Raw genomic sequence first — 12,510 nt, forward strand, 5'->3', positions numbered from 1 at the left:
CTTTGATGTTTCACCCATAGGCTATAATGGGGAAGCACAAACCTGCCTATAACTGTCATTTCTTGCCTTACTTGGATGACACTTGCAGGGATGGTAGCCCCTTGTGAGGGCATGAAGTCTGCCAAGTTTCAAGGAGATAGGTGCAGGGGTTTCTGGGACACTGCACCTCAAAGTCTTGAAAGCAAAACCCATGTCACTTGTAAGTGTGAAGGCACAGCAGTGTGAAAACTGCAGAGATGGTAGCCCCTGCTGAGACCATGAAGCCTGCCAGCTTTCAAGGAGATAGGTGGAGGGGTTTCTGGGAAATTGCACCTCAAGCTGCTGACAAGCAAAATTCATGATGTGTGACTTTGTGCGTGTGTTAAGGTGCGCCCTCACTAGTGCTGGGGCCTCTACATAACACATTAGTGTACCGCAATGAGGTCTCCTCCTCCCCTACAAACTCAGTCTGGTCCACCACTTTAAATGACAACAGGTATAACTTAGTGAGGAGCAGCACAGTAGCACCAGCAGCATCTCAGGCAGCCAAAGTGTGACAGAGCCTTTCTTTCCTCTCCTCCAGGAGCTTCTTCTCCAGCTAGTGTGCTAAGGCGTGCCCTCACTGTGTCCTTCTTCTCCCTGCCTTCCCCCTCCCTCTCCTTACTTTCTGTTTGCCTGCAGGCAAGCCCAGCTTCAGCTTCTGCCCTCGTTTCATTTTGAGACTGTTTTGAAGCCCTTTGTTTCATTTCGATTTTGCTGTTTTGAGCTCAGAACGAGTTGAAACAGCGTTGAAACAAAACAGCAAATGAAATTTTGCATAGCCCTACTAAATAGTGAACAGATGAGCAAGAGAGAGGCAGAGCGAAGGTGGAGCCACAAATCTTCCTCATGGCAACCAATAGAGTCACGTGACTGAAGGGTCTGGAAATGGGGCAACCCAGCATATTCAGTCTCTTGTGCAAAGCAGGAGCTCCTGAAGATCTGAGACACAGAGGGGTGTTCTGAGTTAAAGCTCATCCTGGACTGGCACAGTTAGTGAAGTACCTCTTACTCAGTATCATTCACAACATGTGACAAAGGAGAGACTGAGGAATTCCACAGCCTTGTTATAAACTGCAGTTTCTCAGTCTCTTCTTTGCCAGGTAGTTTTTGTAGTGGGGTATTCCCTGTGTCCATGGGGTCTGGAGGTAAATCAGATCTTTGCTCTGAGCATGGCCATGGGAAGGAGAATTCCCCAGAATTCTCTGTCTCTAAGGGCATGAGCAGCAAAGTGGAGCTTTTATAGAATTTTAAAAGACTTAGTAAATATGTCTGAGTGAAGAGGTGTGCTTTGTGAGCAATAGACACTCAAAAGGCAAGGGATTGATCCCTTAGCCTCAGAAATGAACTAAAGGACTTCATTTTGGCCTTCCCTCAGTCACTGAAATGAAAGATAGTAAAGAATGATATGAAAGAGCAGGCCATTGTAACTTTCTCATTAACCTACAAGTCTCGATTTTGTTGCAGCTGGAACTCCTGTCAGCCTCCTAGTGCACAGCCACAAAACAGTGCAACAGGAACCTGGTCAAGCACTTACAGCTAAAAAACTCAGAGGAAGGAAATTTGGTCATTCCCTCCAAGAGCATTCTCAGAGGAAATTAAAAAATGTTGCTTAAGTGTCATACAAGGGTTGGACATTGGTGTGGCAAGAGACATGTGTCAGAACAAGGTTGAGTGAAGCAGACTTTCTAGTGTTACTGCCCATGGAGCTCAGGATCAGCAAGTACAATATACTGAACTACAAGAAGAGTCCCTCAATACTTTTGCCTCACAGATCCTTCAGGACCATCACTCTTGTCAGTCTTCTGGCATATGCTGATTCCTGTCCTACTCTTGATCTACATGTAGTAGCTGTGAGGCCTAATATAACTGCCTTTCAACTTCCTAATTGGAAGGTCTTTTCCTCTTTCCACTAAAAGTATCTTGTCTATTCAATGCCTTCTTATCTAAAAGGGTTTCAGAGCTTATTATGCTTGGAGTGAAACCTCAGGCACATGTTCTATCAATCAAACATAGCAGTTCTGAGAACTAACCAGGCCCCAAGGTCAATATAATTTTCTCCATAATAGGAAGTGGGATTGTTGCTCGAAGGAAGTAGAGATGTGTCGATGAATGTGAACAGAGCTATGCAAAAGGACGAATCTGTCTAGAACAGAGGCATCTAAAACCTCAGGAATGATTTCACTCATTACCATGAACAGTGTAAAAAAGAGCGATGATTTTATTGGCAGAGAGATCCCACTGTGTTATTGAGGAGCTCCGTGAGCCTACTTTTCCAGCCACACTTTCTCTAGCATTATAAAATCAACATCCTCAACCAGCTGAAGTAGCATTTGGTAGAAGGCGGTTACAAAATAGGTTATCCTTAAGCTCCTTTTCAGTTCCACATGCCTAAAGTCATTCCTCCCTTAAGTGTGATTGACAGCTCATTACATCCAATCATGAAGACTGCCAGAGCTGGTGGGGGGGAATAAGAGGGAAAATTCTGTGTTGTGAATTGTTTATTCTTGGACTATCTAAAGTGTCCATGCCCTCGCATCCAGGGATTTTTTTTTGTCTCTCTTGTTAAACAATTTATAAGAAAACAGGGAAAGTCCTAAATTTCATGCCCAGCTTGTGCTACACACAGTCTGGGTGGAACAGCAATTTTATATAGATACGTAGTTAGGGAGTTTCAGCTGGAAGCTGTCACTCTGAGGAGCGATTCCCAGAGAAGTAGTCTCCAGACCTGGCCTCTCTCCAGTGGCCATGTAACTGGATCCTCCCTACTCTGCTTACCCCCATTATGAAGACAGTGTAATATAGATGGTCTTCGAATAAAAATGGGCTACCAAGACAGAATTTTCCCTTTTAGTTGTTTTCTGTGCACTTTTAGGTACATCATTTCATTTATTGGGATAGAGTTAATTTATTATTTGTGTAATTTGAAAAATAACTATACGTTTTATCACATTTTCTAGCATTAAAGAGAACTTGTCCTAAAGTGTACTTCTGTTCTCAGAAATTACTGTATAAAAACAGTAAATCTTACTCAGCAGGTCTGCTCCGTGTTCTGTAATCAGGGTGACTTTTAGTGACTCAAATAAGCTTTAACTGCTCTGATCAATTCAGAGCCAGCACAGCTAAAAGAGAGCACATTGGATCCTATCCTTTGTACACATAGACTATCAATAGAGGGATTGTTTACTAAGCTCTGATAAGTTATACCTATCAAAACCCACTGAAGTCACTGAGGGCATCATTTGTCATCGTGGAGCTGCTACTGGTGGTGAAAAAAAAAGCCAGAATACCCAGCTTGATGCCTGACTTAGGGGAAGTTTCCAAGACTAGCAGTGGGAAGAAATATGTTAGCTGTATAGTAAGCACATTTTTCTGGCAATCAACAAGACACAATAAGCACAGAACCCCCACAGTGCCAGGCTTTTTAATAAGAGCACAACTGTACTTTAAAACAAATACTAAGCACTCCAGCCTGTCTCATGCATTCATCACTTTTCTTTGTCCCAAGCAAAGGGCTCTGGCCTTCAAATAGTTACTTCTGGTACATCCTAGGAGTTAGCCTTAATGGGGAGTAGCAATTTGCCAGCTCCAGGTCAACAGATCAACCAGGTGCCTTGGGAATTTCCAAGCAAATGGCATTTCTCATTAAATGGTGCCCCATGGAAAGCAATGGAGAAATTGAACTAGTCACAGATATTTCTTTTTTTAAAAAGCCCGAAGAAGGACAGTATAATCCCATGACTAATGCAGAATCTGTTCTGATTCTGATAATGACTCATTGGGTGGCCCTAAACTAGTGGCATATCTTTCCAGTTATAGAATGAAGATGGTACTGGAAAACTCCTGGAGATATGAGGGTAAAAAACTCATTTTAAATTCAGGGCGTTAATTACCTTTAATAAAACTTATAGTGATAAAGTTAGCATTCTGTTGCTCAATAAAGAGGGCCTACGTCTGCTAAGCGTTAACTTCAGCATGGTCAGCTTTCCTGAGTAAGGATTATTAATGTATAAGGGCTCGCAGGTTCCAAGCCAATATTCCTTGTATTTGTAACTACATATTTCTCTAGCTATTTCAGACTTTAGAATGTCATTTCTCTTTTAAGGGACATAGCTGCAAGGAACTGCCTGTTGACCTGCACTGGGGCAGATCGAGTCGCCAAAATTGGTGATTTTGGAATGGCCCGGGATATCTACAGGTAAGGTGACCTATTTGAAAATGAAATGACATTTCCAGTGTGTGGCTAGCCCAGGAGTGGGCAATTATTTTGGCTGGGTCATTTAATGAGTTTTGATGAGTACGGCTGTGTGAAGCTTCGGTTCGCGATTCGATTCGGAGAAGATTTGGCCCAATTTTGGAGGCCAAATCTCCAAATCCGAATCAAATCGGTAGAAACTTAAAATTTTCTGAATCAATTCGGAGCCTCCAAATTGATTTGGAAAAGATTCGGAAGAGATTTGGTGATTCGGAAGGCGGTCTTTATGGGGAAACAGAAACTTAGAAGAGGGAAGGGGAGCAGGGGGGAAGGACTGACATCTCCAGCTGGCTAGTGACTGTGATTTCTCCCTGACTGCCATTCCAATCACAGCGTCTAGGGGGAGGGACATAGAAACAGCATAAAAGCCTCTGTGTGCAGGCTTTTCTGTCCCTTTCCTGAGCTGTTTCTGCCTGAGCTACAGCATCTCAATGGTACTGTGACTACTGGCCTGGCTTCCTAGTCAGTGGCCTGCTACTTTTTGCTGTTTGAAAGGATTGGATAGGATATAGCTTAGCTTAGTTTAGCTTAGCTTAGCATCTCTCTACTTTACTACTTAACCAATTCATTTATTTCAATTTATATTTGTTCTCTCTTTTTTTTTTTGCAATACTTTAAAAAAAGAAAGTTCAGTGTTTTCCCTGGCAGTGTGATCCATCACTGTGCAGGGAAGCACACATTACACACACTCGCACATCATAGAAGAAGTCAGATATTCATAGAAGAAGAGATTTAGAATCAGATTATATATAGTTATTAGTTCTCAATATTATTATAGTTAGTTTACATACAGACTAAAGACAACACAGAAGTCAGAGATTCAGACTGAGATTAAAATACACACAACACAGAACTCAGAGTCCCAGAAGAAGAAGGAGAAGGAGATATATTATTTTAGGTACACTACACAAAAGAAGAACAAGAAGTAGTAGTCACACATTCACATTAATAGCACATCACAGAAGAAGACACCATATATAGTTATTAATAATCAAAGCAGAATCCAGTGCATGCAACACAAAGGAAAGAAAACACACAACACAAAAGGAGTCACACTTCCCATTCATACTTCATAGTAAATAAATACATCACAGCACAGAAAAAGACAGCACATATTTTTACATAGTTTTTGATAATCATTACTCAATCAAACCTAATCAATCAAAGAAGAGTCCAGTGCATGCAACACAGAGGAAATAAAACACACAATACAAAAGGAGTCTCACACACCTTTTGCAGCACAGGAAAGATTAATATGAAGCATATTAGAAAGGCAGGTGCCAGGTCTTCTGGCAGGGGCAGGAGAGGGGGTAGGAGGAGAGCTACAGCTGCAAGTTGCCCTCCCCCCCGCCCCCCCCAACATAGACACATCCTCTTCCCAAGCAGCCATGAGGCTTCTGCTGCCAGTGAAAGCAAGGAGGTGGGAGCAGTATCTATACTTGATGTCCCTGCACCTGCACCACCTCCCCTAACTCTAGAAATAGGCACCAGCAGCATCATCACTGTCTCCTCCACCCCAATGTCATCTAGCGTGAGCTTCCCACTGCTAGAGGAGGAACTGGATATGGAGCCAGGAGACCTGAGTGCCCTAGCTAACAAAATTCTGGGGACTGAGGGAGAATCTGAGTTTGTGTTCTACACCCCTCAAAGTTCCGCTAGACCCAGGTATTCTTCTCTGGAAAGCAGCACCGCAGAGGAGCCTGAGGGTGTGGAGGCTCAGGCAAGTGGCTTAGGTGAGGCAGCTCCTCCTGCTGTTTTGCCTCAGCTTACTGAGGAGGGGGATTAAGGCAGGATCCCCGCCCTCAACCCAGAAGCGGGTGAGTAGCATAATGTGGGAGCATATTGAGCTGGCAGATGATCCCAGGTTTGCTATCTGCCAGCACTGGCAAAGGTAGAAAAGCTGAGGCAAGGAAGTGAAACACTTCACCACCACGGCAATGCTGCTGCATCTCAGGAGGCAGCACCCCCTTGCCCTTCTTCCTGCTCAGCCTGGCACCAGTGTGAGTGTGCCCAAAGGGAAGTCCCCCACTCACTCCAAAGCCCCCATCCCCCCAAAGCAGAGGCAGGTCACCCTGGAATAGTGATGGAAAGCTGCAGACAGAGCGGGGCACATTCCCAAGGTGAGTGAGATCACCCAGACTATTGGGGAGATGCTTGCTCTGGATAGCCATCCCTTCTCCCTAGTTGAGCGGCCAGGGTTCAGGTGGCTCATGGTGCTCTTGGCCCAATCTTACCAAGTGCCTGCATGCACCACCTTTAGCAGGACAGGGGTGCCCTCCCTGTATGAGGCATGCAGGGAGTACTTGAGGGAGGAGCTGCGCAAGGCAGGGCCACCGGTAGCCTTGTACTTCACCTCCAACATGTGGACCAGCCAGGGTGGAGATCACACCTACCTCTCCCTCACAGTGCGCTGGTTTAATTAGTCAGGCCATTGGTGGGCTTTGCTCCAAGCCAAGGTGCTGGATGAGTCCCACATGGCAAGGGAGATCATTGTGGCCATGAACCACATGGTATAGGGGTGGCTTGTTGGCAGGCTGAGCTCACCTGCAGGTTCATGTTCACCAACAATGGGGCCAATATGGTCAAGGCTGTCTGTGATGCCAACTTTGTTGGCATCCACTGTGTGGCACACAGGCTGCACCTCATAGTCAGGGACGCCTTGGAGGGGGACAGGGCTGTCTGTGATGGCGCCACTACCACTATGAGCCAGCTGATTTCAAAATGCAGGAAGGTGGTGGGCTACTTCCACTGCAGCATCAAGGGGGGCAAGATGCTGCAGGAGAAACAGGCAGAGCTCAGCATCCCGCAGCACAAAATCATGCAGGATGTGGAGACTCAGTGGAACTCCATATACCTGATGCTCAAAAGGCTGGTGGAGCAACAGAAGGCCATCCATGAGATGGCCTTCCTTGGGGAGATAGGGATCAGCACCCCCCTGAACAGAGTTGAGTGGGGTACCATCTCTCAGATCTTGATCTCAAGCCCTTCCTCAAGGCCACCAAGACCCTCAACTCTGGTGATGCCCTCCTTAGCCAGGTGATCCCCATAGTGAGGGAACTGGAGAACCAAATGGAGAAGTTCCAGAGGATCAATGTTCCTGGCTGGGGCAGGCCGCTGTCACCAGACATGCAGGCACTGGTGAGGCAGCTGAAGGAGGGCATCAGGAGACGGCTGGATCCCTTGCAGTCCAATATGGTCCACATGCTGGCAGGCATGTGCAACCCGAGGATGAAGGGGAACATGTGCACTGGCAGCACCAAAACCCTCGATCACTAGATGCAGGTGGTGGTCAGCAAAGTCAGGGAGGCAGAAGGGCAGAGTCAAGGGGATGTGGAAGAGGGGGGATCCACTTTCCCATGCCAGCACTCCTGGCACTGCCACCAGCACCAGCCAGTCTCTTCCATGCCAGCCACTGCCAATATGGGCCAAGGGCATGGCTTCAATGCTGGGGGCCAAACGCACCAGACCCCAGCCTCAGGCAGGTAGCACCGAGGCTTCGGTGGCTACCTATCTCACCAAGGATGTGGAGCCACTGGACTGTGACCCCTTGGCCTACTGGGCAAGCTGCAGCCAGATGTGGCAGGATCTGGTCACAGTTACTCGGCAACACCTGTCGTGTCCACCAGCCAGTGTCCCAAGTGAGACGGTGCTGAGCATTGCTGGGGATGTTGTGACACCACACCACACCTGCTTGGATCCTGGTTTGGTGGAGCAGCTGGTGCTCTTGAAAGTGAACCTCCCACTGCTAGGGTTCCTCAAGCTCCACCTTCAGACAGACTGAGTGCCACCCTCCTCACTCCGTCTGCACCTATATCCCTTTTTATTTTATTTTTTAAAAGTTAATGCCCCGCTTTCAGCTGGAGGGGGCACTCACTGCATCACCAGCCAGCAGGAGAAGAACATAACCCTGCTGAGCTCGTTCCCCTGCCAGGATGAATTTGGAGGTGTGACCTGGGCCTATGGGGAAGGAGGTGGCCCCAGGTCCTGGGCATGACCACTAAAACTGCACCCTGCCAGGGTAGGGAGGCCTGGAGGGACTGCTGGCAGCGCAGCAGCCCCATAAATGCCAGGCCCAACAATCCCTTGGTTAAGGCGGGTAGGAGGCACCAAAACCTCCAGCTAATGCACGTACACACAAACAGTCCTTGCTGGGGAAAGCCCAGACCTGTCACATCTTTGACAGGCCTGAGGCTTGCTGGTTGCAGTGGAGTTGTGAGGCTCCAGGTGAGCTCAGCTTAGCTTCCTGGGATGCCAGCTTTTGCGTTGAAAAACCCTTTGTCGGGCTGAGGAAGCACCTACAGTTGGTGTGTCTCCTGGTCCTGGATGGAAGGAATAGTAAAGAAGCCATAGGTTGACCTGGCATGCAATGCAGGCAAGAAAGCCAGTCACTGAAAATGGAAATGGAGGCGTCAGGGGGTGAGGGACAGACTGGGGTGGGGAGGGAGGGAGGGGAAAAGGAGGGAAGGGAGATGTAGCAGTGCAGGTAAAATTGCAGAGGTGCCTGGGGAGTCAGATGTCCGGCAGGTTGCAGTGTGTCAGAATTCCATTGTCTAATCTATATTGAGTCCATGAGTTTCTGTACCTAGGAAGCTGATGAAGTTAAGTTCATAGGCCCAGCTGTGAAAAGTGGTTTGTAATTTGTTCCGTCAGGATCAGGCCTGAGAGACTGGAGGCAGAGTGTTTTTTTATTGAGTAATTTGCCCCCACTGGTAGTTGGGTCTTGTTGTGTTTGATTGATTCTGGTGTGCAGTTTGTGGGGGTACAGGAGATAGTTGGCAGGTTTTGTGTTTTGAGCTGTAGGAAGTTGGCTTCAGTTCTGGTGATGAGGTTAGGTTTCATAGATTTCATAGACATTAGGGCTGGAAGGGACCTTGAAAGATCATTGAGTCCAGCCCCCTGCCTAAAGGGCAGGAAGTCAGCTGGGTTCATAGGATCCCAGCAAGATAAGCATCCAGTTTGCTCTTGAAGGTGTTCAATGTAGGCGCTTGAACCACCTCCGGTGGCAGGCTGTTTGAATTGTAGGTGCTTGTTTGAATTTACAAACCACTTTTCAGAGATGGGCTTATGAACTGCACTTCATCAGCCTCCTAGGTAGTAGGTACAGAAACTCATGGACTCAAAATACACTATGGAATTCTGACACCCCCGCCCCTTTTTTCTGCACGATCTCTCCTGTACAGGGTATAGCCGTCTATACCTGTGGCCCAGTCATAAGTGGAGTCCCACCAGATCTCCATTATCCCTATGAGATCATAGTCATTCTTGTTTAGCAGGAGGACCAGTTCCTTCTGTTTCATCCGCAAGCTCCTGGCATTGGTATGCAGGCACATAAGTGCCCAGTTTGAAGTCCTAGTCTTCCCTGTACTCCCAGGAGGACATAGTTCCAGGGCTGGGGTAGGGGTGGATTCCATTGTGTGCCTTAGCCTGCTGGGTTTGCAGAAGTTGCCCAGTGGGCTTAATGTGGCGGTAGTTCCCCCACCCCCGGTAGGCTTAGTTTAAAGCCCAGTTGAGCAGGTCAGCCATTCTGGCTAAGAGCTTCCTCCCAGTGAAGTGAGGTGGAGGCCATCTCTTCCCAGCAGACCACTGCCTCTCACCAAAGAGCGGAATGTGACCATGGAAGCCAAAGCCTTCACAATGACACCAGCACTGCAGTCTTCAGTTGACTACCTGTCTTCCTCTCCCTCAGCCCATGACCCAAAACTGGGAGGATCGAGGAAAACACCACCTGCACCCCTAACCCCCTAAGCCCCGCTCCCAAAGCCCTGTAGCCATGTCGTTCGTGCCCACATGGATAAGGGGCATAGGGTAGTGGTTGGTGGGCCGGATGAGCTTTGAGATCCTCTCCGCTATGTCCTGGATATGGGCTCCTGGGAGGCAGTATTTCTCCCAGGCTAAGGGGTTGGGGTGGCAGAATTTTCCCTCAGTCCCCCTCAAGAGGGTGTCTCCCACAGCGACCACTCTGTGTGTGGCCTTAGAGAGAGCAGAGATGGTAGCTGTGTGTGATCCTCCCTTGTCTGCAGGAGCTGGCAGCTCTGCAGTCGCTACTGGGGCTGCAAGAGGTTCATACCTGTTGTGAAGCTCCAGAGGGGAGGGGACCTTAGTGCAACAGGCCTTGGGGCCGTTGACCACCTTGGTCCAACCCCCTGGCTGGACAGTGTTGGAGATCCTCAAGTCCTCCCTTGTCCTGGAAGGTGACCTTGGTCTGCCCTTGGCCTCCATGGGGTGAAGGGCCTGGCAGTAGGAGTCTATCTTCTGCTCACCATCCCTGGTGGCGCACAGTCTCTGGACTGCTGCCTGGAGCTCCTCTATCTGGTGCCTCAGAGACTCCACGTGGAGCAAACCTCACAAGGGGAGGTGGCCATGCTCCTGGTCCCATGTGCCTGGAATCATGCCAGGCAGCCCCCACAACCGAGAGCCAGAGGCTCCGTGTGCGTGGAGCCCAGAACCATGGCTTCTGTCTGGGTGGAGGCCTCTGAGGTGCCAGAGAGGGAGGTCTCAGATTCCTCGGGGATCCTCAGGGTGCGGTGTGTGGCCATCCGCATTGTACCGATGGTAGTCCGACTACTGCTGTGACTACCTTCCCTTGGGGCTCACTGGCAGGGCCTTGGGCCCTCCCACTCACCCTTCTTCATGATCTCCTATGCTAACTCATGCACTGGGCCTAGAAGTGTGCCTGTTTGAGTGTCCTGTTTGCAAGGCTCTGGTTGCATGGCTCCCTGGGGGGCTGGGCCAAGTAGGACCTGGGGGGGGGGAGGGCGTGACCCTCCTTGGCTCCACTCATCTGCCCTGCAGCTGGCTAGGTCCCTCCTCCGCTGCGGGTCCCACCTACCCCAGTTGCACTGGGGGTCAGTCGGGGTCCTGCTGGGGGGTCCTGGGGGTTTCTGGGCTCAATGGAGGTGCAGCAGGCTTCTGCCTGTGCATCTTTCGCTGGAGCTGGGGTTAAACTGCGACCTTGCCATTGGCGGGCCCTTTTTAAACTGTGTGCATGCACAGAAGGGCTCGCCGATGGTGCCGCTCTGCTCTCAGGGCTGGGGGTCCCTGCCCCACAGAAGAAGAGGACAGGTAAGTGTCCCCCCTTCCCCTGTCTCACACACCAGGTAGCACTGGGCGCATGGCTCCCTGGGCCAAATAGGAGCCAGGAGGGGTGTGACTCTCTTCAGCTCCACTCAGCTGCCCCGTAGCTGACTAGGTCCCTCCCCCACCATGGGCCCCACCTACCTCCAGCTGTGCTGTGGGTCCGGGTCAGGGTCCTGCTGGGGGGCCTGGGGTGCGACAGGCTTTTTTTTTTTAATAGTATATATAGAGGTTATTGCATAACAGCTCAAAATATTCTTACTCTTGTATTTTGTGTGAGGGGGGTGGATTTGGGGGGGTATGGAGGGGGGTGTATGGGGGTAGGTGTGTGAGTGTGTATTTGGGGGGTGGGCTGCCCACATCCTAAGTCCCAGGAGACAACAGGGGAGAGGTGGGACAGGGAGTTCATGCAGCAGAGCTCACCCGGGTGGTGCGGTGTAGGTGCAGGTGTGGTCCTTCTGCCCTCATCTAGCCCGCATCTGCTCCCCATGGTTCTCCATGTGGGGCTGACCCTCATCTGCTCATATCCAGGGCAGCCCATGCCACAGTCCTACCCGCACCCATCTTGCATCCACTGATGGCCATGGTCCCGGCCCTGAGTAGCACGTGCAGCTTCCCAGTGGAGCTGCTCTTGTTGCTGCTACAGCTGCCCAGGTACTGATCGGTTCCCATTGCCTCCAGTGGTTCTTTCTCCTCCTTCTGCCCCTGCTGCACTGGCCATTGCAGCAGGTAGCATGCAGCAGGTGCCAGGCACCGGTATGCCCAGCTGGGTGGGAGGGAAGCTGTAGCAGGGCAGCTCCTGCCCCAGTGTATGGGGCTCCAGCTTCCCTCCACTTGGCTGCCCACAGGTGGCTGCTCATTGCATCAGGCAGGCAGAGTGGGTGGAAGGCAGCTGGGAGCTGGAGCTATAGCAGGTGCAGGCAGGAATGCAGCACAGGCTGCCCCTGGCAGAAATGAGTGGGGCTCAGCCTCATGCAGAGCACCACAGAGGCAGTTGCAGCCAGATACAATCAATTGGCAGGCCAGATCCAGCCCGTAGGCCATATTTTGCCCACCCCAGGGCAAGACCCGAGGTAAATCTGAACAGTATGAGCAATCCCTGGGTACCTGTGGTAGCATCACCACAGTGAGAGCATCCATAATGTGGGGTTGGCATGGTGAGA

General features: G+C 49.9%; 1 protein-coding gene across 1 annotated transcript in view; it reads left to right on the forward strand.

Moving 5' to 3' along the window:
* LTK (leukocyte receptor tyrosine kinase) overlaps positions 1-12,510 on the forward strand; it is a 183,602-nt gene that overhangs the window by 157,480 nt on the left and 13,612 nt on the right. The window contains exon 25 of the mRNA XM_019496461.2: positions 4,124-4,216. Coding sequence (XP_019352006.1) covers positions 4,124-4,216 — 93 coding nt within the window. The remainder of the gene's footprint in view (positions 1-4,123; positions 4,217-12,510) is intronic.

Source organism: Alligator mississippiensis, chromosome 2, assembly GCF_030867095.1.
Source record: "Alligator mississippiensis isolate rAllMis1 chromosome 2, rAllMis1, whole genome shotgun sequence".
Taxonomy (NCBI): Eukaryota; Metazoa; Chordata; order Crocodylia; family Alligatoridae; genus Alligator; species Alligator mississippiensis.